Source organism: Suncus etruscus, chromosome 2 (assembly GCF_024139225.1).
Source record: "Suncus etruscus isolate mSunEtr1 chromosome 2, mSunEtr1.pri.cur, whole genome shotgun sequence".
NCBI classification, from domain to species: Eukaryota; Metazoa; Chordata; class Mammalia; order Eulipotyphla; family Soricidae; genus Suncus; species Suncus etruscus.
The window spans coordinates 8911846-8935271 of record NC_064849.1 but is presented as its reverse complement, the minus strand read 5'-3'; the positions used below and the strand labels follow the sequence as shown (position 1 = coordinate 8935271).

Genomic DNA, 23426 nt, shown 5'->3' with positions numbered 1-23426 from the left:
TTATTTTATTTTTTTCCAGTATGTACTCTGAGCCAAGTAAGTCATCTTGGGTCTGAAGAGAGTTCTAAATATTCTTTACTCTGTCCCTGCCCCCTTTCCGCAGTCTAACAGGCTTTAAAAGAAAAGACTTTTGTGAATTGATTTTGATTTTCTTTCTCATGGGTGACAAAGGGGTAGGCGCTGAACACTGAACTCAGCTTTCCAGAGAGGGTTGTTATTGGTCATTTGAAGATGGAGTCTTTAAAGCAGACATGCAATGAGAATTGCCTTCAACCCTCTGCTCAAATGCGTCAGAATCATTGCAATGCTTTGTCCCCAGGCATGGATGGAAGAAGGGTCAGGATTATAGCAAGAAGTCCAGCCGAGGATACTTCTGATTGTGAACTCCTTGACAAGCTTCCCTGAAGGGTCCTCTGGACTCTCCCTCTCCTTGATCCATGTGTCCCTCTCTCTGCATGAAGGTTCCTGAAACACAAGAGGAAGCAGAGAGCTGGCAGGCAGGGTACCCCCGCATTCAGCTTTCTCAGAAGGGAGCCCAGCTGTGTATTGACTGAGCTCCGGAAACCACGTGATATACAGTACAGAGCTGGGTATAAATAATTAACTTTGTGCTTGCAGAATGGTTGTTAAAGAGGCGCATGCATGTGGAGGCCCCCAGTTTCTCCCCATAGACCCATTTCCTTTTAGAAGGGGGGAGGTGGGAGGGGTTCTGCAGGAGTGAGACAGGCTTGCCTGGAGTGAATTTAAACTGGCGTTAGATTAAGTTCCGATTTAAAGTCTTATTCTTAATATTAAAAAGATGAGCGTTACTCTTTTTTTTTTTTTTTTTTGATCCTGCAGAAACCACGAGTAAACAAATAAAAAATTCATTAGAGACAGGCTGGTCTGAGATGAAAGTTGGACGTGAGAACGCAGCTTTCCAACGCCTGAAATCTCATCCGTGGGTCATTAGCTCTGTGGGAAGCCAGAATCCAAAAGCGCCATTTCCGAATGGGCAGTGTCTGGTGGTGGTCTTCATCTCGTCAAGGTTCTGAAAATTAGCGCAGCACTTCCCCCAGATGGAGGGAAACACTTACTCTTAATGGCTATGGTCATGGTTATGTTGAGAAAATTAAATTTCAACTATGCTTTGGAGCCTTTCTTGCGTATCTTCCTCAATTTTACTATCGGATCAGGGGGCCACTGAGCCCTGGAAGAGAATCATTTGGAGAGGGGATGAAGTAGTCCAGTCTGACTCAGTTCACATCTGGGATAATGCCCTCCAGCTGCAGAGCTAGAAAGCACTCCAACTCTTTGACCACTCTAGGGTGCACACCTAGAATTTTTCATCTATAGAGGAGTTTCCTTGGTCACAATGCTACACTCAGCAGCCACAGAAGGACCTTGCTGGTGTGATGTGAGGATGAACATCTCTCTAGGAGGATGTGCATTTTAACCTTGGCCAATCAGAACTCCCTCATCTCTTTCAGGCACAGTGATAGGTCCAAGGAAGACCAACCAGAATCCTTCCCTCAATTTTGCTAAGTCTTGGAGATTCAGTCCCTGGGGGAAAGGAATCATTTCTTTGGCTACTTTTTCCCCCCTGAGCTGAAGAAAGCTGGGCTGCCAGATGGCAAGCCAGTCAGGAAAGGGAGGGAGCCAGTTTGAAGCATGATGAATACATAAAGGCTAAATAAAGAGTGAGTCGGAGCCTAGAGTTAAAGAAAGACTAGTGCTGACAACAGAGCATGTTTGTGGAATCAGGCATGCTAAAACTAGGGGTACAGCAAATCTTTCCACTGCACACTGTTGGCTTGCTTGGCTGAGTTAATTTGTATTGGGTTTCTGTCTTGGTGAGAAACGGTACTTATCTTTGATAGAAAATCCTTCCCCCAGGTAGTCTGAGAATGGAATCTTAGACCTGCAACAGCCGACAAATTATGCCCGATTAGTAATTTAGCTTTACCTCAACTTATAAGTTCTCTTAGAGATTAGAAAGACAGTTATTAAGGGAGAGGATGGCTGATAGTACAGTGGGGAAGTACAGTGAGGAGGATGCTGGCCTGACAAGTTTACCCTGGTTTGATCTCCAGAATTCCATACGATTCCCCATTTACTATTGGTGTGATTACTGAGAGCAGAGACAGAAGTGGCCAACAAAAACAAAAAGCTAGTTACTGGTTTTACTCATAGGAACTTACTGATTCCTAAATGTCTCCTAGACTTGGTGAAAACAGTGGTATAACTAGAGTGGGGGGCCAGGAGGAGAGGACAGAGGGGTCTCTTAGAGAGAGTGTAGATGTGGAACTTTAATGGTCAATGGGTTTGAACCTACACATAGAGTTATTGCTTTATACCTTCAGAATTCAGTTACGTTATAAACTCATGATAATGAAAGGTATATGTGTGTGTGTGGGGGGAGGAGATCATCATCATCATCATCATCATCATCATCTGTCTCTCTCTCTCTCTCTCACACACACACACACACACAATCTTTTAGCATTATTTTGAGATTCTAAGGAGATGAAAAGAAAATAGATTTTGGAATCCATTCCATCTGGCTCTTATCTCTACATGCTTGGAAAGGTCGCTTCCCTTCTGAAGCCTCAGTTTCCATCTGTGTGAGAGGGAGCATAACTGCTCATTTAAGACAGCAATTTAGACCTGACTAGATATCTAAGTGCATCCATGGGGGCTCCAAGAATCACTGGGGAGGACCCTGGGTCATTCCACAGAGACCTCAAGACTTCTTAACTTTAAGGAAGGGTGCCCAAGGCCTAATCACCCTGAACAGGCTAGTGAGCTACCTCAAAGAAGTAGGATGTGGCAAGGTCACCCTTTTTCCTGGGTTGTAGAAGATGGCTGGGGCTTGTGGAAGGTAGTCTCTCGATTTAGCTTTGTTTGCCTGCCTGGGTTTCAACCTCTAAGCTGAGCTTGATGATGGAAGTGGGGAGGGAGGGGAGACTGGGAAAGTTGATGATCCTCTGATAGGGGTGGGCTTCTTCTGCCTTTAATTTCAGGGTCTGGTTTCAGGTTGAAGTTACTTGAGCCACTGAGCAAAAGAAAACCCCCGAGTCTTAAAGTGTTGGTGATCAGATGCTTTGAACCATCCAGTCTGGTTAGGCAAGTGCTTCCCTATGCTCCCTCCTTTGAATCCTACCTTGAGTGTGGATGGGACCCAGTATTCTAAGAACAGAGTTACCCTAAAAGTAATCAGATGAGTTTTGAGAAAATGGGGTTGGGGGAATGTCTTGTGTTGCTCTCATTCTCTTATTAGTTCATTTCCCCATTATTTTCAGTAAGGAATAAGCCATATGTGATTGTCTCCTGGGAATGGCATACTATAGACACCACCAGCTTGACCTAGCAAGTAGGTTATTTCCCCATTTTTTTTTAATTTTGGGGCCACATCTAAGTGGTCTGACCTTACTCCTGGCTCTGTGTTCATGAATTACTCTTGACCAGGCTCAAACAAACTATATATAGTTCTGAGGATTGAACCCATGTCAGCTGTGTAATCAGGGTCTTCTCTGTTGGGGCCTTCCCTGTTATACCATTTTTCCAGCCTCTGGACTCCATTTTCAAAGTGGTAGTGGGTGGGTTGCAGCCTGGGTGCTACTGTTTCCCTCAGTACCAAAACTGTTTATTTTTTTCAAGTTAGACAGTGTGGGAAGATCACTCACTTTGGGGGTTTCATTGGTAGCTGAGTGACAAAGAAATCCTGCAGCTATGAAGTAGATGGCCACTATCAAGCTGGGGGTGTTGGGAGATATCTGAACTGATATGTGCAGGGCCTCTAACACCTTCCTGGCATGTCTGTAGAAGGTCTGCCTGGTGGGTGGAAGGAAGCATGTGCGGGTTCTGGCTGGCGATTCCCACTACCTTCTTTAGTAGTGATTACTAGATGATTTTTTTAGTTAGTTTGTTTTCTTTGGGCCACAGCCAGTAGTGTGCAGGGGTTACTCCTGACTCTGTGCTCAGAAATTACATTTGGCAGGCTTGGGGAACCCAATGGGATGCCAGGGATCAAATCCAGGTTGGCTGAGTGCAAGACAAATGCCTTACCTGCTATGTTACTGCTCTGGCCCCTGCTAGATGTTTTGTTCTCATAATTACTCTTATTAAAGTGTGTGTGTGTGTGTGTGTGTGTGTGTGTGCTACTGCTCTGGCCCCTGCTAGGTGTTTTGTTCTCATAATTACTCTTATTAAAGTGTGTGTGTATGTGTGTGTGTGTGTGTGTGTGTGTGTGTGTGTGTGTGTGTGTGTGTGTAACAAAGATTACTGGAGTCTGGAAGTGAAGGAGTTGTCAACTGCCACCTTGCACCCTTCCACCCCTTCCTTCCTATTCTCAGAAGCTCATTTCCCATCCTCTTCTCTGACCTGTCTCAGCCCTGTGCCATCAGCTGTGGCCCAGCCAGGTAAATGGTGTCCTGGGCAGCATTGACCTCTCCCAAGCCAGACTCCAGATATCTCTGTCCGAGTGTATGTAATCCTGGACACACTCTCAGGAAAGATAATCACAGAAGAGAATCCTCAATATGGGTCCCTCACTGTCTAAATCAGGGTTTGGTTGGCAACTGTGAAATCCTGACTGGCCATGTGAAGTGGGAGAGTGTGGGGATGGCTATCCTGGGTACAAGTGTCCATGACTTATCAGGATGGTGGGATAGCTCAATGCCCTCAGTTATGTGCAAGGGGAATGGAGCTGCAGGGGCAGCCAGAACTCTGCATTCTGGAGGCATCTGCAGAACATGTTAGATGCAACTAGGTCTCCAGGCTGGCTGAGGCCTCTGTGTCCTCACTCCAAGAATATGAGGGATTTGGGGCCAGAGAGATTGCACAGTGGTAGGGTATTTGCCTTGCACTCGACCGACCCAAGACAGACTTGGGTTTGATTCCTGGCATCCCTTATGGTCCCCTGAGCCTGTCAGGTATGATTTCTGAGCACAGAGCCAGGAGTAACCCCTGAGCACTGCTGGGTGTGCTCCACCCCCCAAAAATAAGAATGTACGAATTTTGCTCATTTTTGAGTATTAAATAGAAGATTGTAAGAGGAATAATCATATCAGTTATAAGTTCCCTTCACTGATCACTTACTGTCAGTAAATAAGAATCAAGAACAAGAACTGACAAGAATCAGCACTTAGAGTTTTGATCCACCAATGCTAGGTGATATTTATGTTCACATAACTGTGTGTAGATATAAAACCCTAGTGAATATTTCCAAGCATTTCTGCATCTGTGCATGTGTGCCAAGGAGTTTAGAATTGCATTGTTCTGAATGTGTTATGTAGCACCCAAAGAGATGCGTAGGGATGATTTGAGTTACTAAAATACAAGTGGGAACATAGATATTAGACAGGTTGACATGGAGATGGTTGATTTGAGTTGAGAGAAATCACATCAGACTCAGTTCCTAAGCTGTAAGTTGTCCCCTCTGATCTGTGACATCTTATAAAGTGGAACTAGCATTGCCTGTACTTTCCAGAGGGAACACCCATAGACAGAGTTCTGATGTTGACATGTACGCAGGCATGCTTCCTTGCTTGTGTGCACGTGTGGATAACTTTACATGCATCTGTGTGCCCCTATGCCTGTGTACATGAAACATGTGCTGACATAGTCCTAAGAATGCATTGTAGTTCCAAAACAGCAACTTCCAGAACTGGAGTGATAATACAGAAGGTAGGGAGTTTGCCTTGCATGCAGCCAATCCAGGTTTGATCCCCAACATCCCATATGGACCCCTGACCCCTGAGCATCTCTGGGTATGGCTCAAAACCAAAAAAATAAAAAAGACAATTTCCCAGGAAACAAAGACAGACTTGGGATGTCATCCTAAATAAGCAAAGTGTCTAGGTATTGATGATGGGAAATCAGCCCCAAGACACTGCTCCAAGCAAACTGATCAAATCTGTCATGTGTGATTCTTTTTAGTATGAAAGTTTTGCTGTTTTGAATATTTTAAAATTATTAACAGGTGGACTGGGATGCTACCTCAGGCATTGTTCACATTAAAATAAATAATAACCTCATTGTGATACAGCATGACATTCACCCATGGGCTTCCCAATGGCTCATCTGCTTCTTTTGTCTACTCATTAAGGGGATGAGGGAAGCCTGCCTTGGTCAAGTCTCTTAGTGGTTTAGCTTCTTACTTGTCTCATGAGTGTTTTATAAGGTGAGTACCAGGCCCCAGGTTTAATATCATTGCCACTACCCAAATATCAATTACCACAATATGTCTACTCTCAACAGCACTATCACTACCAAATTCATCATGCTCCCACCATCTAAAATGTCCACCACCCTGGCTTGATTGGTGTGTTAATGTCACCCTCACCATCACACCAAAACTTACCACTCAGACTTCAGGCACAGCATCACCACCGAATATACCACAACCTCACCAAATTTACCAACTTTCATCACCCCAGCTTCACTTCTGTGCTAAGTCACCATCACAAGCAAACTCACCATACCCTCACCATCATCACCATACTTACCAAATCTTTCACCATCCTGACTTCACTGCTGTGCAGTGGCACCATCCTCACCAAGCTTACACAACTTTCACTACTTCACTGCTGTGCTCATCACCACCACCAAAGCTTTCACCACCTGTATATCACTGCTACTCTCAATCCCCACCAAAATTACTACTATTGCCACCACAGGCCTTTAGAGAAGATGGTGTTAGATAAACAAACCGGTATAACTCAGAACATTCAGATAAACTTTGTCCTATGTGAACTAGCCGATAGCACTTCAGACTGCTCATCTGAAAACTTGAAAGCAAACATTGTCAGGCAAGAACATTTCCCATTGGGTGGGAAGGCCCATTCGGGAGAATTGGTCTTCACAATTTCCTATGATTTTCAAGGAAACTACCTTGTTCAATGTTCCCTTTCCTCACCTGTAGATCACCTGTGGGGACTGAAGTACAGCAGCGAGCATACTTCATGGAGACTCTTCCTTCGTCCTCCTGAAACTCTTAATAAGTTGGTATTTGTGAATAATAAAATAGGGAAGACAGAGGCACAGATTTGGCTCGTTTTGCTCTGGTTTGAACCTAGAAAGGGATCTCCATGTGGAATATCTGTTTTCACATCCCACTTACCCCCGTTACCCACTCCATAGGAATGGTAGATAAACTTCGTTTCACCGAGTCTGTTGGGAAGATACACTAGCCAGTTAGGGCACTTGCAGTCAAGGTGAAGCACTGCCCAGAGTTTTGGTGCCAACCCCAAACTCCCCAGAGAGACACAAGCATAGTCATTGGTCCAGACCAGGAGACCCCAGTTCAAGGAAACACACAGAGGCCAAGGACTCAGAACGTAGGTACCTTTAGAGACTAAGCTTTTATTTTTTTTTTGATATTACAAACCAGTTTTCTTTATTCACAAACCACTGTAAGTGATAGAAACACTAATTTCTAAAGACAGATATACACATTTTCTGGGTTTGCAGATTACACAATGTGTGTGTTAAGAAGTCACTATATGTCACACATGATATTAATCTTTTTTCTCCATAATTCATTAATAGCAATAGTTATTTAGATAACTGAAAACATTCCAAATAAATACTGGTTTAAAAAAATCCAAAATGTTGGTTTACATCTCTGACATACATTTGAAAATGACTTATTGGCATCTTGGAGAAGTGCCGAAACAAAAAATTCTGTACTATCAGTTGGTACCCACTTGCTTAAAATGAGTATTAAAACCACATACAGTCATGGGGGAAAGTACAGCTCATCAATGGAAACCAAAACTGCAAATTAATTGTACTTGAACCGACAACAGTTAAGAATTTCAATGTTTGTGATTCCAAATACGAAGCAAATTCTGGACTTTGCCATCTGAGGCCAGGGTGGGCGGGAGAGAAATGGGGTCTTCTCCCCAGTTCCCTGTGTCTGTCACCTCTCCCCACGCCTGAGGTCAGGTTAGTCTGTGATTTTTTTTCCAGGTAGGAGAATGATAATGTCTGAATGAGGTTAGGACACCCCCCTCCCCCCCGCCCACCCCAAGAAGTCTCGTAAAAAGCACTTTGGGCTGCGGATCGTTCCCCCCTTCTCCCCTTTCTCTTTCTCTCCAAGAGGACAGTGCTCTGTCTGAAATATCAAGCTACAAAAAAACGTGGTGTTCAAATCTTGTGAAATTTTATTGATGGTTTTTTTTAATATCCGACGATCTTACTGCATGCACAGAGAATGGCGGGAAAAGCTGGATCACAAACACATTTGGGGGGATTTTTTTGTTGTTTTTGTTTTTCAGTTTTGTTGGTTTTTTGTTTTGTTGTTGTTGTTGTTGTTGGAAAGCAGAGTTGTTACAGCGATTTGGCAGGTTCATAGCGGTGAGTTGAGAACTTACTAGAAATAAAGTGCGAGCCCAGGGCTGACACAGTACAGATTTCACAAGGGCAGCCAGAGCCAGAGCGGGACTCTGGGCTGCTCTGGGGTTAAATACAAAAACAGGAAGACCCGTGACAGATACCCCGACTTAAGTGAACTTTGTAAACAGGACAACATGAAAAGAGATCAAAACAGAAGAAATAGACACAACCTGCAATTTTCAGCTGCGACTCTGGCCCTGCAGCAGAGAAGGAGGCGCATGTGGTGGCCAGGATGGTGGCCAAGGATGAAAGGGGGGGGACCTACTTTTTTGGTTGTTTTTTTTTTTTTTTTTTTTTTTTTTTTTTTTGCTTCCTTTTGACAAATGTCCTGGGCCTTGGATACAGAACTGAAGAGACTGGTTGGCGCTCATCTTAGGGATTTGGGGAGGAGAGGGAGGGCAGCTCTCACAGGCTGAAAAATTGCAGATTGCTTACACAATACGGTCATGTGTCCAAAAAGTACCAAGCTGATGGAAATACCAGGATGATTTCTACTCAGTGATTGCAATACTTGTAAAATGCTTCTAGAAATCCAAATATAATTACCATGTAATTCCATAAAAATGATAGACGTGTATCTCTAACGAGGCTACAACTAAAGCTTCAGAGACTGTTTCTAGAACAGAACAACTCCACTGCACAGAGGTACATATTTTTTATACATTATTATTTTTTAACTGGTACAAAGAATTTTAAGTTTTTATTACTTTCTTTTTTTTGGAAAAAAAGAAAAAAATAGAAACAGTGCTTTTTATCACCTTTTTATTAATGTTATTTTCCCTCCCATAATATAAAAGTCAGCAATGATATCAATAATTTATTATACTGGAAGAAATATAAAAAGAAGCTGTGGATCGACTAGCGGTTTTCTAACTACCTAAAGGCTACTTAAGAAGCTGAAGACTGCCAGGTGGAATGGTCCTTGAGGGCAGCTTCCACAGCTCCATTCAACTCCATAATACAAGCACTGCTCCAAGGACCCCCTGCCTTAACTATGCAACCTTTGGCTTGAACTAACAATGAGTAACTTAGAACCTTTGTGTATGATCATTGGTGCAGTGGGTCATTCAAATTCGTCAACTACTAATTCCTGTTTTCTTTCAGCCAACCCTCAGCCGCCTCAATCTCCTCAGTCCCTCCCACCCTTCTTCCCCCTTCCATAAAATGAAATAATGGAGATACAGGGGGGTTTAAAAATGGACTAACTGTACTCACTGGTACTCTTTTTCCCCATAGTGGATAACCCGCGGAGCTTACAAGTCAGCATAAATTCATTTACATGATAGAACACTCTGGATAGGGCCCCTAAACCAGTTTTCGTTTATAGCTAGCATCTCTCTAAATCAACCACCAAAAATAAATAAATAAATAAATAAACCCAACAACAACAACAACAAATGAAAAACAAAATTCCTACAGCCAGCCATCAAACGATGGAACCTTCAGAAATGAAAGACCCACGATATTAAAATACACAGAACAAAATATCTGAGGTATAAGATAAAAAATGTAATTTTTTTCTCTTTTTTATTTTTTATTATTATTTTTTTTAGAGTTGCTAAAATGATGTACTACTGCATGTATTGCAATACCCAGGCCTCGGAAAGCTTCCTTTCTCCCCTCGTTGGAAGGTTTCTATGGTTGTTGTTTTTTTTTGTTTTTTGTTTTTTTTTTTTTTGTGGTATTTTTTTATTTTTTTGTCATTAGTATGGAGCGAAACGGTTGTATCCCCCTCGGTATATACTAGCCTGCAATGAAGAAAGAACGAGACCCACATCCTCAGCATGGCTCCTAGTCTTGGCATCAGTCAAGGGTGCAAAAGCATTCTGAAACAAAGCAATTCGAGGGGGGTGTTTTTTACATTTTTCCTTTGGCAACATGTGGAGCATCAAAAATTTAAAATAAAAAGAAAAGACTAAAAATGGAAAAAATAGACATTCAAAAACAAATGACAAAGGGGCACCCCTACCCTGCCCCGGTTATTCTTGAAGAAGGGAAGAGAGAGAGAGTGAGCTGGTCCTAATCTCCCTCAAAAGAAAATGTCCACACCAAGCCAGGTTCAGCTGGCCCATCCTATGCTCAAAGGCCTATGCTATGAGCAGACTCTTGGAAGGTCGGACACTCATTTCCTGGTTTGGCTTGATTGATTCAGATGGAAAAAGCTCAATCTATGCTCGAGAGCTTGGATTCATGGAATAAATTTGTACAATTCTTCCCTCCAACGCCTCCCTCCCATGGGTGGAAGGAGAATTGTCATGGGAGCAGACAGGACAGAGACCTACAGACATCAACTCCTTGACTTGGTGTGACCATTTCTATGGAGTGGGGTATTGTGCAGATGAGTTGCTGCTGGATGCAATGGAGCTTCTGCCAAAAAATGTGTTTCCAAATCATGACGATTTCTAGGACTGAGTTTAGGATTGAGCTGTTTGGCCAAGGCCTTAGCTAGGAGGTGGTATTTGAACTATGTCCTTGATCTAGAAGTATTGGCTATTTATTCAAAGTGCCATTGGGGGGACAGAGGGGAGATTTTATTTTATTTTATTTTTTTAAGGGATAAGGGCTGGTATTCTTGATCCCAAGCAGAAAACTGCATGCCCAAAAGCTTTATAATGATTGTGCACGCACACTCTTGTATGACGGGCACATTTTGCTGGAGTCAAGAGATTTAAGTGCATAGAAATTTGAACAAGTACAGGCAGATTCATCCCACCCGCATCCCTCCCAAGTTTGCCCACCCTGCCACCCTTTCCCCAACAAAAACCCAGAAACTCCCTTCCCCCCTGCAAAATAAAACCACCACAAAATTAAAAATAAAAGGCAACCCCCCTCCCTACCCTAACCCAGATGATTCCTTCTAATCCCTTAGTTTCTAGGCACACATACAAAATGTGACCCCCCCACACACCCTCTATTTTCTTTCCTGGGCGACTATGACTTTAAACATAAATTGTAATAGGGGAGGAGAGGCCATCAGATTCTCAGCTGCTTGACAGCAGAGGCCTGGAAGTGTGCGGTTTAGCTCCTCTGAAGTCTGTGCTGGGGCTGGAACCTTGGGGCTATGTGCATATGAACAGCCAGGGAGGGGGGAAAAAAAGAAAAAAAAAAGTTCTGCATTGACACTGCATTCGGTTAGTGATGGATTTAATTATCAAAATGACTAATTATTCCATTAAAGGTAAGTGCTCTGCTAGGTGAAACTGGGCAAAATTAGAAATAGAATAACTTACATGCACTACATTGCCAAGAAATTAAGACATTTATCAAAGTTTACTAGGAGGATTAATGTGGCATTTTAGCTGCTGTTAGCACAAGAGACAAATTCAATTAAGGGAAAGAGAGAGGACGTCAACTATCAACCCATACTGAAGTCCCAGCTGGGGCAGGGGGGAAGGACAGGATGGTGGGAAGAAATGAGGAAACTGGGGGGACTGGTACTTACCATGGCACCAACGCCGTAGGTGGGGGCTGGAGCAAGTGTGTGGTGGTAGGGGTCGGCAGCATAAACTCGTCCGTAACTGAAAAGGAAGCAGAGATGAAGATTCAGGCATAACTGCATGTACAACATCATGATGACAATGGCAAAATACAAAAATACCAAGATAGTATGGAGGGCACAATGCATCTTCAGATATAAGGAAGGTTTGCTGGTGTGTTATCCAATAGGGGAAAAAGTCCAACTGTGCTCAATATGATGGTAAATCCACTGCATGAGGTGGTACCTGTCCCCCTCTCATCACACCACTGCTCCCTGCACATAGAATGCAGTAATTCTCTTCCAGGCAGCAAAAGGAGGCAGCAGTGTGCAGACCTCACTCGGAAGTTGGCAGGAACCTTCCCTTTCCAGGCTGACCTCTACCTTCCAAATCCAACGGCTCTATCATTGTTTATGAAAGCTCATTTCCACAGAGGGGAGAGATCTGCTCCAAATGAAAGTGAAGAGGTTGCTTTTCCCATGTTAATATATGAGCATGCCTCAGCTCAGATGCAAGTTTGGAGGAAAAAAATGGGACCTGCACAGCCCCTGAAGAGGCCACACTAATCTTATTCATGATTGAGAAGCCTGAGATCAGGCCAAGGCCAGGGACTAAACCCCAGAGATGGGTTTGTGCTTACTGGTCAGCTCAGAAGGTCATGACTGATGAGAGTGGACCAGATGTTCACAGGTCACTTCATGGTGGGCTATATCTTAAGAAAAGCACTATCAGATGGTTGGTCATAATGGCAGCATGGACCAAGATGGCTGAGTCTGCTCTGTACCATGCCTGGATGGGACAATGTTTTGGGGCTACTTTTGGACATGCAGTCACTTGCCCAACATGTCATTCAGTGACACATTCTGTGGGAGGACATCTGAAATGTAGCCATTTTGCCCAATCTCACCACCCTGACTTAACCCAGTTCCAGCACAACTTCATCAAACCTTGAATATCTGTGTCAACTCTTGTCTCATCAAACCAGCAACACTGGAAAGCAGTAGTCAACAAATTTCTCCATCTAACACAACATCTGAGAGTCTACACATCAACTAAGCCTCTTGCTTTCCCTCAAATTTATCTTAATAAGCACCAGTTTAAGTCACAATCATATCATATCACCTCCTGCCCCAAATCCTTCAAAAGTTTTTCATTGACTCTAGAAGAAAACCCAAACTTACGAGAGCTTCTATGACCATCTACAAGTGCCTTGGCTACCCAAATCTCCTATGACTCTGACTCTGAGCACCCAGGTATTGCCTCTACTCCTAGAAATATGCAAATTCACTCTCTCCTTGGGTCTCTGGCCCCTGTTCCACTCTAACAAAACAGCCTCCATTCACCCTTTCTGCCTTATACCAAGCATCACCTTCTCCAGACAAGTGCTTCATTCCCTGGCCATCTTTTCTTCTGATACATCCCAGTCTCATCTCCATATGGGTATATGTACCAAACCTCTAGTACTTAGCCCTATTGTATAACACACATGAGTAAGGTTGTGGCACAAATGTGCAAGGAGCCAAGCCAGCAGCCTGGAAGGAATGGAGATAGCTAAAGGCATGTGAGTCCCCAGGCTGCTGAATCTGTCAGCAGCAGCTCACACACTGCACAAGAAATCAAGCAGCATCATCCTTCCAGAGCCTTCTCGATGCAATTCAGACAAGCAAGCATTAGACCTCAGCAGAATTAAAAATATAAGAAAAGCATGGAACCTGTTATACTAAGCTTTTTTTTCACACAAGGAATCTTCCTGAAATAGATTCAGCAATTGTTTCCATGGATGTGTACCATCATACAAGACCCACGGAAGCCAAGTTTCTGGGAATCCTGGAAACAGAGGGACAATGCCAGTCCTTTTCAGAGCTCTCACAACACACCAGCCAAGATGCTGCAGGACTCATCGAAATCCCTTGGGGAAGGAAGAGAATAAAATCTAGAAATGGTAACTTCTTCTCTGACTGGTACTTCCATTTGCAGGCTCTGTGAGTCCTGATTTAGGCCACAAATTAAATCCAGGGGAACAGCTAGGGATTTGGAGTGAGAATAGCCAGTCATGCATTCCACATGGGCAATGTCCTCCTGCAATGATTCAACCAAATATCTCTCACTTAGCTTCTTCCTCCTTGTTCTTAAAATGGTGTCAGTCCATCCAAGCCCTGCCAGATTCACAGAGAAAGTCAAGGGGAAGAGGACTGTGAGCCAAAGGGAAACTACAGATGAGGGAGCAAGTGAGGCTCAGGTAAGTGATCTTGCAGTGGCTCACAAGCCAATTAGTCACTCCTATTTTGGTTAGTAAAGTCAACAGTATCTACTTCTGGAAAATAATCATGGGGACAGGAGAGACCTCTAACTACTGGAACAAAAGTTACCTGACCAATATCTGGATCACAGAAAGACTCTACACTGCTAAATTAGACTCAGTTGCACAAACAGCCTACCTTTGGGGTGGGAATTGGGAACCAATGTTTGTTGGAGCATTTCTTGGACTCTTCTGAGTCTTGCCAAGATTTCTGGTTATTCACATGCTCCAAAGGTAAGTGAAAAAAATCCTGATGATAATGAACCTCTGTGGGTGATGCTGCTTCCCACAGACAGGTGAGGCATCTTGAGACCACAGAAGTTAATTTCATTCTCTAGAGTTCAAAAGGCCTAGCTCTCCTTCCCTGACCCTCTATTCTTCCTTTCATATCAGATGATTCAGGCATCCTGTCTCAGCATGAGGGGAGAGAGGAGACAGAGAGGAGACAGAGAGGAGAGAGGAGAGAGAGGAGACAGAGAGAGAGAGAGAGAGAGAGAGAGAGAGATGGATGGATGGATGGATGGATGGATGGATGGATGGATGGATGGATGGATGGATGTTTGGCCTCAGATAAAATTCCCAGCATGGGGTAGAAGTCTTATGCAGCACAAGTGCAAGACTCTGTGCCTCTCTAGAGGAAGTGAACACCTGAGCATGCTCTCATGCTTCTACATGAGACACTCCTGGGTCCTAGATCTGCAATGTCATTGGGAGTTATAGGGACCTCATCATGACTTATAAAATAGTGTGTTGGGGGAATGACTGTTCCTCACATACTCATCAGACAGCGCACAGTTATGATACTTTATCTCAGCCTCTTGGGTCTCACAGCTCACTTTCGGTGACTGAAGTGAAACTAAAGGGATACTCCCTAGATTTTCCCTGAAACAGTCAACTCAGGTCTGGATTTCACCAGGGTCCAAGTTGTCTCAGGTCCTCCATGAAAGGGGAGAGGGAATATTTCATTGGCAACATCCACCCATGCAGAATTCTCCCCTCCATTACCCGCACATAGCTTTGGGATATTTTTTCCAAATGGAAACCAAGACCTTCTCTCTTTCACTGCTGCTAGGAAGAGCCCAGATCAGTAGCTGCTTTTTCTCCACCTCCAGTCCTACCCCTCTCTCCAGAGGGGGCTTATCCTCTGGATTACATGACCCAGATCAGTTGTTTCTGGTGCTGAGAAAATGCTTTGCTCTTGGCAGTGTCTAGAGAGGGGCCATATCCAGTGTCAGCCAGGAAGAAGGAGCAGGAGACAAGATAGAAGTGCCCTGGGGCTAAGTCCCTCAGCTTTGCCCCAATCAGGACATTAGTGTCTTTCTTGAGCCAACTGATTTTCATGACAAAACAGAGTGGTTAAGGGTAGAGGTTCCAGCAATCTCACCTGAGCCATCCTCCTCCTCTTCCACACTAGATACAAAGGCAGCCAACCCAATAAGACCCCAAAGGCCAAAGGCAAGAGGCAGGTTTCTGACACAACCCTTGGTGGTGGTGCAGCTGCAGAATCCAATAGGTCCCCTCAGCTGGTAGGGTACTATGATCCCAAGAAGGAATCAAAACATCCCATTTCACAAAAGGAAGGATCATGGTCAAAACATGGGATTTTATTAGGTTGTCCTAGTTCCATCCCTTAAGTGTCTCAGGCCAACTTTCTGATGAAGAGTCTTATATCCAGGCACCTAAACATTCACCAGACAATCCCATGGCTCAGGCTGCCAATTTTACATCTTCAAATCATACAACTCCACAGCTCTTGTATTCTGGGGCTCATACAATGCACACATCAGTTGGAAATGATATTGAGATGATGGTGGTGGTGATGGTCATGATTTGGGCAGAATTTCCAGGGGCAATTTCAGCTAACCAAAACTGAGTCAACCAAGAGACCCTGGTGTGGGCCAGGTTTGATTCTCAACATTTTTCAAGGAAAGATAACTGGAAAGAATTAAACATGCCTTATAAAACACCAAATACCTCATGACACTGAAAGTCACACCTTCAAAAAAGACCAAGACAGAAAGGGAAGCAATTCATCAAAATGAAAACATGCAGTTATGGCAACATGGCCCTGACATACCATAATTCTAATGCCCGTTCCTTTGACAGGGCTTTGAAATGACAATCTGCACAAATCAGCCAATGTATTTCTTAGCGTTCTGGGTTTTTTAAGCTTTAGAGGGAAGAAGGGAGAGCATGCATATTATAGACACTTCAGCTTGCTTCTAAGATATAGAATTTGGTTTGGCCCATGAATACTTGTCCCATATCCAAATTGTACATGTGTGCATGCAAACAAATCCCCACACTTATTGACTCTGAAAGCATCAGAACACTCCTCCCACCCCGGACCCACCATATGGACCCTCCTTGCTCTGACTTATCAGTGTAATTCAATACCTCCTCCTCTCAATCCCAGCAGAGCAGGTTCAAAGTCAGAGTCTGGATTCTGATTTCATCAGACCAGAGGACCAGCCACTGAGGGAAAACACTGATGGTCTTATTCCCAGGCATAACACCTTTTCCTTCCTAGGTTCTAGGCCATTCTCTCTCTCTCTCTTTCTCTCTCTCTCTCTTTTTTTTTTTTTGGTTTTTGGGCCACACCCATTTGATGCTCAGGGGTTACTCCTGACTAAGCGCTCAGAAATTGTCCCTGGCTTGGGGGGACCATATGGAACGCCAGGGGATCAAACCGTGGTCCTTCCTTGGCTAGCGCTTGCAAGGCAGACACCTTACCTCTAGTGCCACCTCACCGGCCCCTAGGCCATTCTCTTAAGAAATATGCTTCATCTTCTGCTCCATCCAAGCACTAGGGATTTCCCAGCCTGCACCATGGGCAGTTCACTGTGTGGGTCCAATCACAGGACTGTCAGAAAAGCAGGGCTGAAGATCAGCCATGGATTCCCTCCCAGGCCATCATTCCTAAAGTGACATCCAGTTTTAACTGCTGCCTATCTAATTAATCTCAGACAATTGACTTCCTGTCTGGACCAGTGAATTCATTCATAAATGGAGATACTTATGGTACATCTTGACCATGAGCAGTCGTGAGGTGGAGGTCACCACCAGTTGTGAGCTACTGGTTACCAGTCAGTAACCCAGGGAGCATCCGTTAGTGATTCTATTAAGAGCAAGACACTTTGCACTCAATGTGAGGTCATCACTGACCTCATGAGTTGGCCTGTACACCGAAGACCTGTCTACTGACATTTCCCACATCCAAGGAGGTGAGGAAAGATTCAGAGCAGTTGAGAGAGTGAGGGGTTAGTTAGAGCTCTAGGTCTTATACCCTAGCCATAACCTTCTACAGTGTGTACACACACTCACACACACACACTCTCACACACACATACACACACACACACACACACACACACACACCTCAGTTTGAAGCAGAATGAGAATAAAGTCCAAAAGGAAAAGCCCAAGTTCCAGGTTCTCTCTTAAACTTTCCTTCCAGATGCACAGCCTAGCCTCAATCCTCAGAAACTAGTTTAGGGGTCACATGACTTTAGAATTCATTTAAGCAAGACGAAGACAAGCATAGCAGTAGATGGTGGCAGCAATATGAAAGCCACAGATATGTGCCCCTGGTAACGCTAAGTTTTACAATAGATGCTTTTTAAAAGGGAAAAAGCACACAGAGCATTGCTAGGAAACAACCATCAGAACAGTAGCCCCTGAGCATTGCTGGGTGTGGCTCCAAATCCCCCAAGAAGGAATAAACAGATATTCATATTTTGCTAGCCCAATCTATCTTTAAAAATAGTTTTGTTTCAGTGTATCGATAACATTAATACTATTCAGTCAATTGCTCTGGTTCGATACTGTCATGTACCAAGAATGCATCTTGGTTAGAATTTCAGTTTTAAAACTCACTAAGGCTCCAAATTCAGATGTTCAGCATCTTGTTGATCTCTTTCTCCATTGAAAGAGACAAAAGTGGGGTCATTGGTCCGAGCTAGGAACTCAGCAGTGCTCAGGGGTCAGTACTTGAGAATGCATGATTTTATAGGAGACCAGAGTTTGGTCTTTGATGTTTAGAACCTAGGTACCCTGGATCATTTGCACTACCGTGAAAGAAGGAGATCCTGGAAGATTCCAAGGAGACCTTAAATCCTTCCCTGACCTAAGCAAGCATTGGGGAAGTGCATGGAGAGTAGGAGAAAAACTGACTGATTGATAGGGCTCTCTTTCTCTCATGCTCGATTCCAAATTCTTAGTTCCAACCAAACCTCATGAAGCATGCTGTAGTTTATTAATATGGCCTCAAAGCCACGGCCTAATTCTCTCAATCTGAAATTTGATCAATAGCAATTCATTAAGGAATGACTGAGCAGACATCCCAAGTTAGAAAATGGTAGTGACAATATACATGCCTTGGGCAAACAAACTCCTGTTGTCTGCAGTTCCTCTTAAAGGGCTGGTGTGGGGGGTTACCTGCTTACAAGGTGGGGCTGCTTCAGTTGTGGGAGCAAATCAATCCCTCCCTTGGGTCCTCACTTTTTATCATGTGGTTATGATGTTTAGCTAAGCTAAGCATAACCTAATCCATAAGAATAAGATTTAATAGGGAAGATTTAATATGGATATACTCTGAAAGATGAGTATTATCCATTAACGTTTTGGGGGCTTTATCTAGAAACCTTCATAACTTACTCTTGGTTCTGTACTCAGTGATTACTCCTTGTGTTCAGTAGACTATCTGTGGTACCAGGGATCAAACCCAGGTTGGCTGTGTGCAAGGCAAACGTCTTGCCTACTATACTAACTTTCCAGTCTTGTAAAATTTTAAAGAAATTTACTTATCTTAGGGATCACTCCTGGCCATGGAGGACCATATTTAAGAACTGAATAGGGGTTGATTTCATAAGCAAAGGACTTACCCTTGTACTTTTACTTGTGCCATCATCTCCCCCCCCTCCCCCACCATTTTCCTGTTAACATCTTGTCTTTGTTCTTTTTGTTAACATTTTGTTTTTGGCTAGACTCAGGGATTACTCTTGGCTCTTTCCTTGGGATCACTCCAGCTGGAGTTCAGGGGACCATATGCAGTGCCAAGCACTGAGGCCTGAGGTCAGTCACATGCAACTTTTTCCTATTAGCATTTTAAGCTAATATCCCAGTCCCACCCCAAACTGTGAATTCACTTCCTGGACTTCAGGGCTCCATTATCCCATGATTCTAAAATGGTCATGGTCATCATGTACCAGGGAAATGGTGTCCCAGCAGTGCAATACTCAGGTCTACTCTTTGACCTTCACGTTGGCATGGCTGATGCCCCTTCTCCTAGCAGAGAAAACTTTGCACAGCCAGAAATAGAGAAGGCACAGATCACAGCCATTAAGAAAAGAACTTAGTAAAAATGAATCCAGCTGGCACATTCCACTCTCAGCTGGTCACTCTCACGCATCCCTGGGGATGAGACTTGACCCCCGACATTCTCAACTGAGTGCTGTAAGCTCCCTGTGGGTCCTCATGATATTTCAAGGGGGACCACAAGAGAAAAATCACACAAATAAGGTGTGACCCAGCATAAGTTGAAGTAACTGACCAGTAAGACAAAGGAGGCACAATCAGAAGGCTGAGAAGCCTTGGCATAGATAGACCATTGAAAATGTGGGGACTGAATCCATGACAAGCAGCCTTGTGTGGCCTGGATTTGTGGAATAGGGAGTCATGAAGCTTTTTCCCACCTCTCTGTCCTGTCTTCCCAAGGACATTTTTTTCTTGCCTAGAGGGATAGGCAACACTGGCAAGCAACTCTCTCTGTCCTTGTCCAGAGATGCGATGGCATTTGGCAACAGATGAAAGTCTCTGCATAAGGTTATGTTCCATGCACACTGTTGAAGATCATAATCTATGCAAGTATGCATAGATGAGACGTGATGTTCTCCCTCATTTGCTAAAAGCAACACTTGGGTAAGATCCCCTAGTCTTTGATTTGGGTCCTAAGTTAGGCTTAAAAGAAAAGGCAAAGGAAGAAAAAAGAAAAAAAGAAAGAAAGAAAAGCCAAAAACCAAACAAAAAAAAAAGTCCATGGTTAGTTAAGGCACCCACCTATTGTGACATTTAATAGAATCAGTCCATGCTAACGGAAGTCCAAATATAACTGTTCCAAGCCACACAGAAACCAAAAGATAGGCATGACTCTTATGATACATTAAAACATGCAACTGTGCAATTTTCATTTGCCAATGCCTTTGTTTCCCAAACAGAAGCATCTGTCTCAGGAGTTTGAAAAGAAAGGAAACAGAGGGTCTTTAATGAATAGAATGAAGGTCCCCTTCTTATAAGACAGAGATCACTGTTTCCACTAATGTCACTAGCTTGATGAGACCCATCATTCAGGGCCTATAATAAGTAACAGTCATTCCAGGAATATCCCAATTAATTCACATATAAATTTGTGTGAACCCAGACATAATGCATAAAAAAACCCATAGAAGTGACCCAAGGGGAGAGGAAGAGGGAAAATCCCTAATCTTTCCCCTTCCGGTATTTTAACATAAGAACACTGGTCATTTCATGATATTTTGCGGTGGCTTCATTCCAGTGGTTTTTCCTGTTCTGGATTGGATATTATTCAAACTAGAAATACACTATCCAAGTTAGCCACAAACCTAATATCTTTTTATCAGTGGAGACTAGAGAGATCTACAAAGATCTACATTCAGTCTTTGGTTCTTATTTTTAACTAAACTTTCTACCAGGGACCAACTGCAGGATGTGAAGGGGTTTAAAAATAAAATAAAAAAAAAGGATATTGAGTTTTGGGTGGGTGCATCAAGAAGTAGCAATGTTTGTTACCTGCAGAGGTGTTACAAGAAATTTCATCTGCTGCAACGAAGACGAACTGATTTCTGGAAGAGAAGATAAAATTCACAATACTGCTCGCTCAGGGAGGGAATGTGCTGCTGCCGATTGGTTGGATGTATTCAGAGGAGGGGAGGGAAGGGCATCGCGTGTGGATGGAGGTTGCAATGTGTGGATACATCTCGGCCTTAGAAGGTTCAGAGATCATGAGACAGGCATGCGGGACCCTTTTCCACACAATCATGGCAATGTCAGAATATGGACCATGGACAAGCCGTGGCACCCAGGTAAGGACACTTTGTGTGAGCAACATGTCATGCCAGGGAGATGTTTTCAAGACAGGGAAGGCATTTCCAGACTATGCTCAGCTGGGCTTCTCTGCTAGAGGGAGAAAACCTTGTAAACATAGAAAGGTGCTGACCTAGGCAAAATACCTTATGGTCACTAGCTAGGGAAATCAGAAATTCCTGACTCTTTTATCAGAATACAATATAAATCCAGATTCTCATTTTAAAAAAAAAAGAAAAGAAAAGGACATGTCATTTCAGAAGAGAATGTTAGATAGGGTCATGAGATAGAGCTTAATTTCCTTACCATGCTAGGCTGGCTACCAGAAGACACAAGAGAACTCAACAATTGAAATAAAACCTGTCTTGCCAAATTGTATTTCATAATGCAGTATGAAACAGAAAAGTTGAAAATGCTACTTTCACTAGGATTATGTACATCCAGAATGTCTCTCCATCAGTGGCATGGCCGCCATGTTATTTTTTTTTTTTCCAATTACAAGACCATGTATTGATTAATGGAGTTCCTGTTGATTTCTCCAGACATAAGAATATGGGAATCAGAGGACAGGCAAGAATTTGGGAGGACTATTCAAGAGCACAGAGACAGTAGCTTTAATGCTGCTTCTCTATTGTTAGGGATCATTAAAAACAACAACAACAACAACAAAAAACCCTGAAACAAAACAAAGACAACTGCGGTTTGGTCTTAGATTCAGTGTCCAAATAGTTTTGTGCTTTGGGACATAGTTAGTGACTAAGCATTTCTTAAAACATATTAAGAAAACTTTATGGAGATATGTCCAGGAATGCAAATAGAGCTACCATCTGAGAATTCACTCTAACCCTGTCGAAAATTCTAGTCATTTCCAAACAAAATTAGTCAGGTCCTGAGAAGAGTCTTAATTTTTGTTAGTCTCCCACACAACGTAAGTCAAGGTTAAGTTCATTTACCACCTCTCCTCCAACCATGAGCATGAAGGTCACTGGCTACAGGTTGTGATCTTTAGCCAGAATAGTTGATTAACCTCAAAATCTGATTTGGATCTCCAGGGTTGGAGGAGCAGGGAAAATGGACATTCCTGGAAAAGGTCGATGTCTGGGTTGCATGTTAAATTTTCTCACTTTTGACTTTTACTCAACAAATATTATGACACATACACTTCAAAGTACAGCACAACCTTTTCTGGTAGTTCATCAGCTCTGAAAAAGACCTTTAGATCTCACAACTCACAAGGAAAACTCTTGAGTAACCAAGAAAGGCCAACTGGTTTACACAAAGGATCACTATCTTGGTGGTGACCCTTTACCTCAGAATGTGTGGTTTCCTTAGGGAGTACCCTCAGTCTGATTCCTACTGTCCCATCCCATACCTGCCTTCTCCTAAAGAATCCTCTAACCTGCTGAACATAAGGAAAGGCATGAGGACTACTCCAGACAGGGATGTGGTGACTGTGACTGGGTGAATGGGGAAGATAATTACAATGTTATTTACAAGCATGGCTATAGAGAACCAAGCTTTTTAAGTAAAATTGGTTCCAAATTATTTGTTTTGGGCCATACCAGGTAATACTCTGGGGTTACTCAAGGCTCTGACTCAGGAATCACTCTTTCTGGGTGCGGGGTGGGGGTGGGAACCATATGGGATCCTGGGGGTTGAACTAACGTAAATCAAATGCAAGGCAAGTGCCCTATCCACTGAAATATCACCCCAGCTTCTGGTTCCAAATTTTAAAGAAGCAAATGATAATCCTTTATGGACCTCTTCCTTGGCAACTTCTATACTCAGATAAAAATGTCACCTTTCTTCATGGCCTTCTTTCAATGGTAAGCTACATATTTTGAATTTTAACAAAGGGAATTCTGCACAAAAGGGATCAACCCTCTTAAGTACCCATCTTTTTTTGTTTGTTTGTTTGTTTTTTTTGGGCCACACCTGTTTGATGCTCAGGGGTTATTCCTGGCTAAGCGCTCAAAAATTGCCCCTGGCTAGGGGGGACCATATGGGACACCAGGGGATCGAACCATGGTCCTTCCTTGGCTAGTGCTTGCAAGGCAGACACCTTACCTCTAGCGCCACCTCACCGGCCCCAAGTACCCATCTTTTAAAGAGACCAGATTACTTCCATCTTCCCATATACATGTATAGCAAAGCACTGAACTTTCAACCCT

The 23426-nt window shown here is 43.4% G+C and overlaps 2 protein-coding genes across 9 annotated transcripts in view; one reads left to right on the top strand and one right to left on the bottom strand.

Moving 5' to 3' along the window:
* Positions 1–23426, top strand: part of CARHSP1 (calcium regulated heat stable protein 1) — a 1067514-nt gene that overhangs the window by 636882 nt on the left and 407206 nt on the right. The window lies entirely within an intron of this gene.
* RBFOX1 (RNA binding fox-1 homolog 1) overlaps positions 7325–23426 on the bottom strand; it is a 986153-nt gene continuing 970051 nt past the window's right edge. For 5 of the 8 annotated variants that reach the window (XM_049768478.1, XM_049768477.1, XM_049768476.1 and 2 more), the window contains 3 exons: positions 20962–21014; positions 11822–11897; positions 11227–11438 (listed from right to left, as the gene is read on the bottom strand). In XM_049768478.1, the coding sequence (XP_049624435.1) occupies positions 11291–11438; positions 11822–11897; positions 20962–21014 (277 nt within the window). In that variant the 3' untranslated portion in view covers positions 11227–11290. Of the gene's footprint in view, positions 10206–11226; positions 11439–11821; positions 11898–20961; positions 21015–23426 lie in introns of those variants that run through there. The other 3 variants (XM_049768483.1, XM_049768480.1, XM_049768482.1) reach the window with 2 other exon arrangements.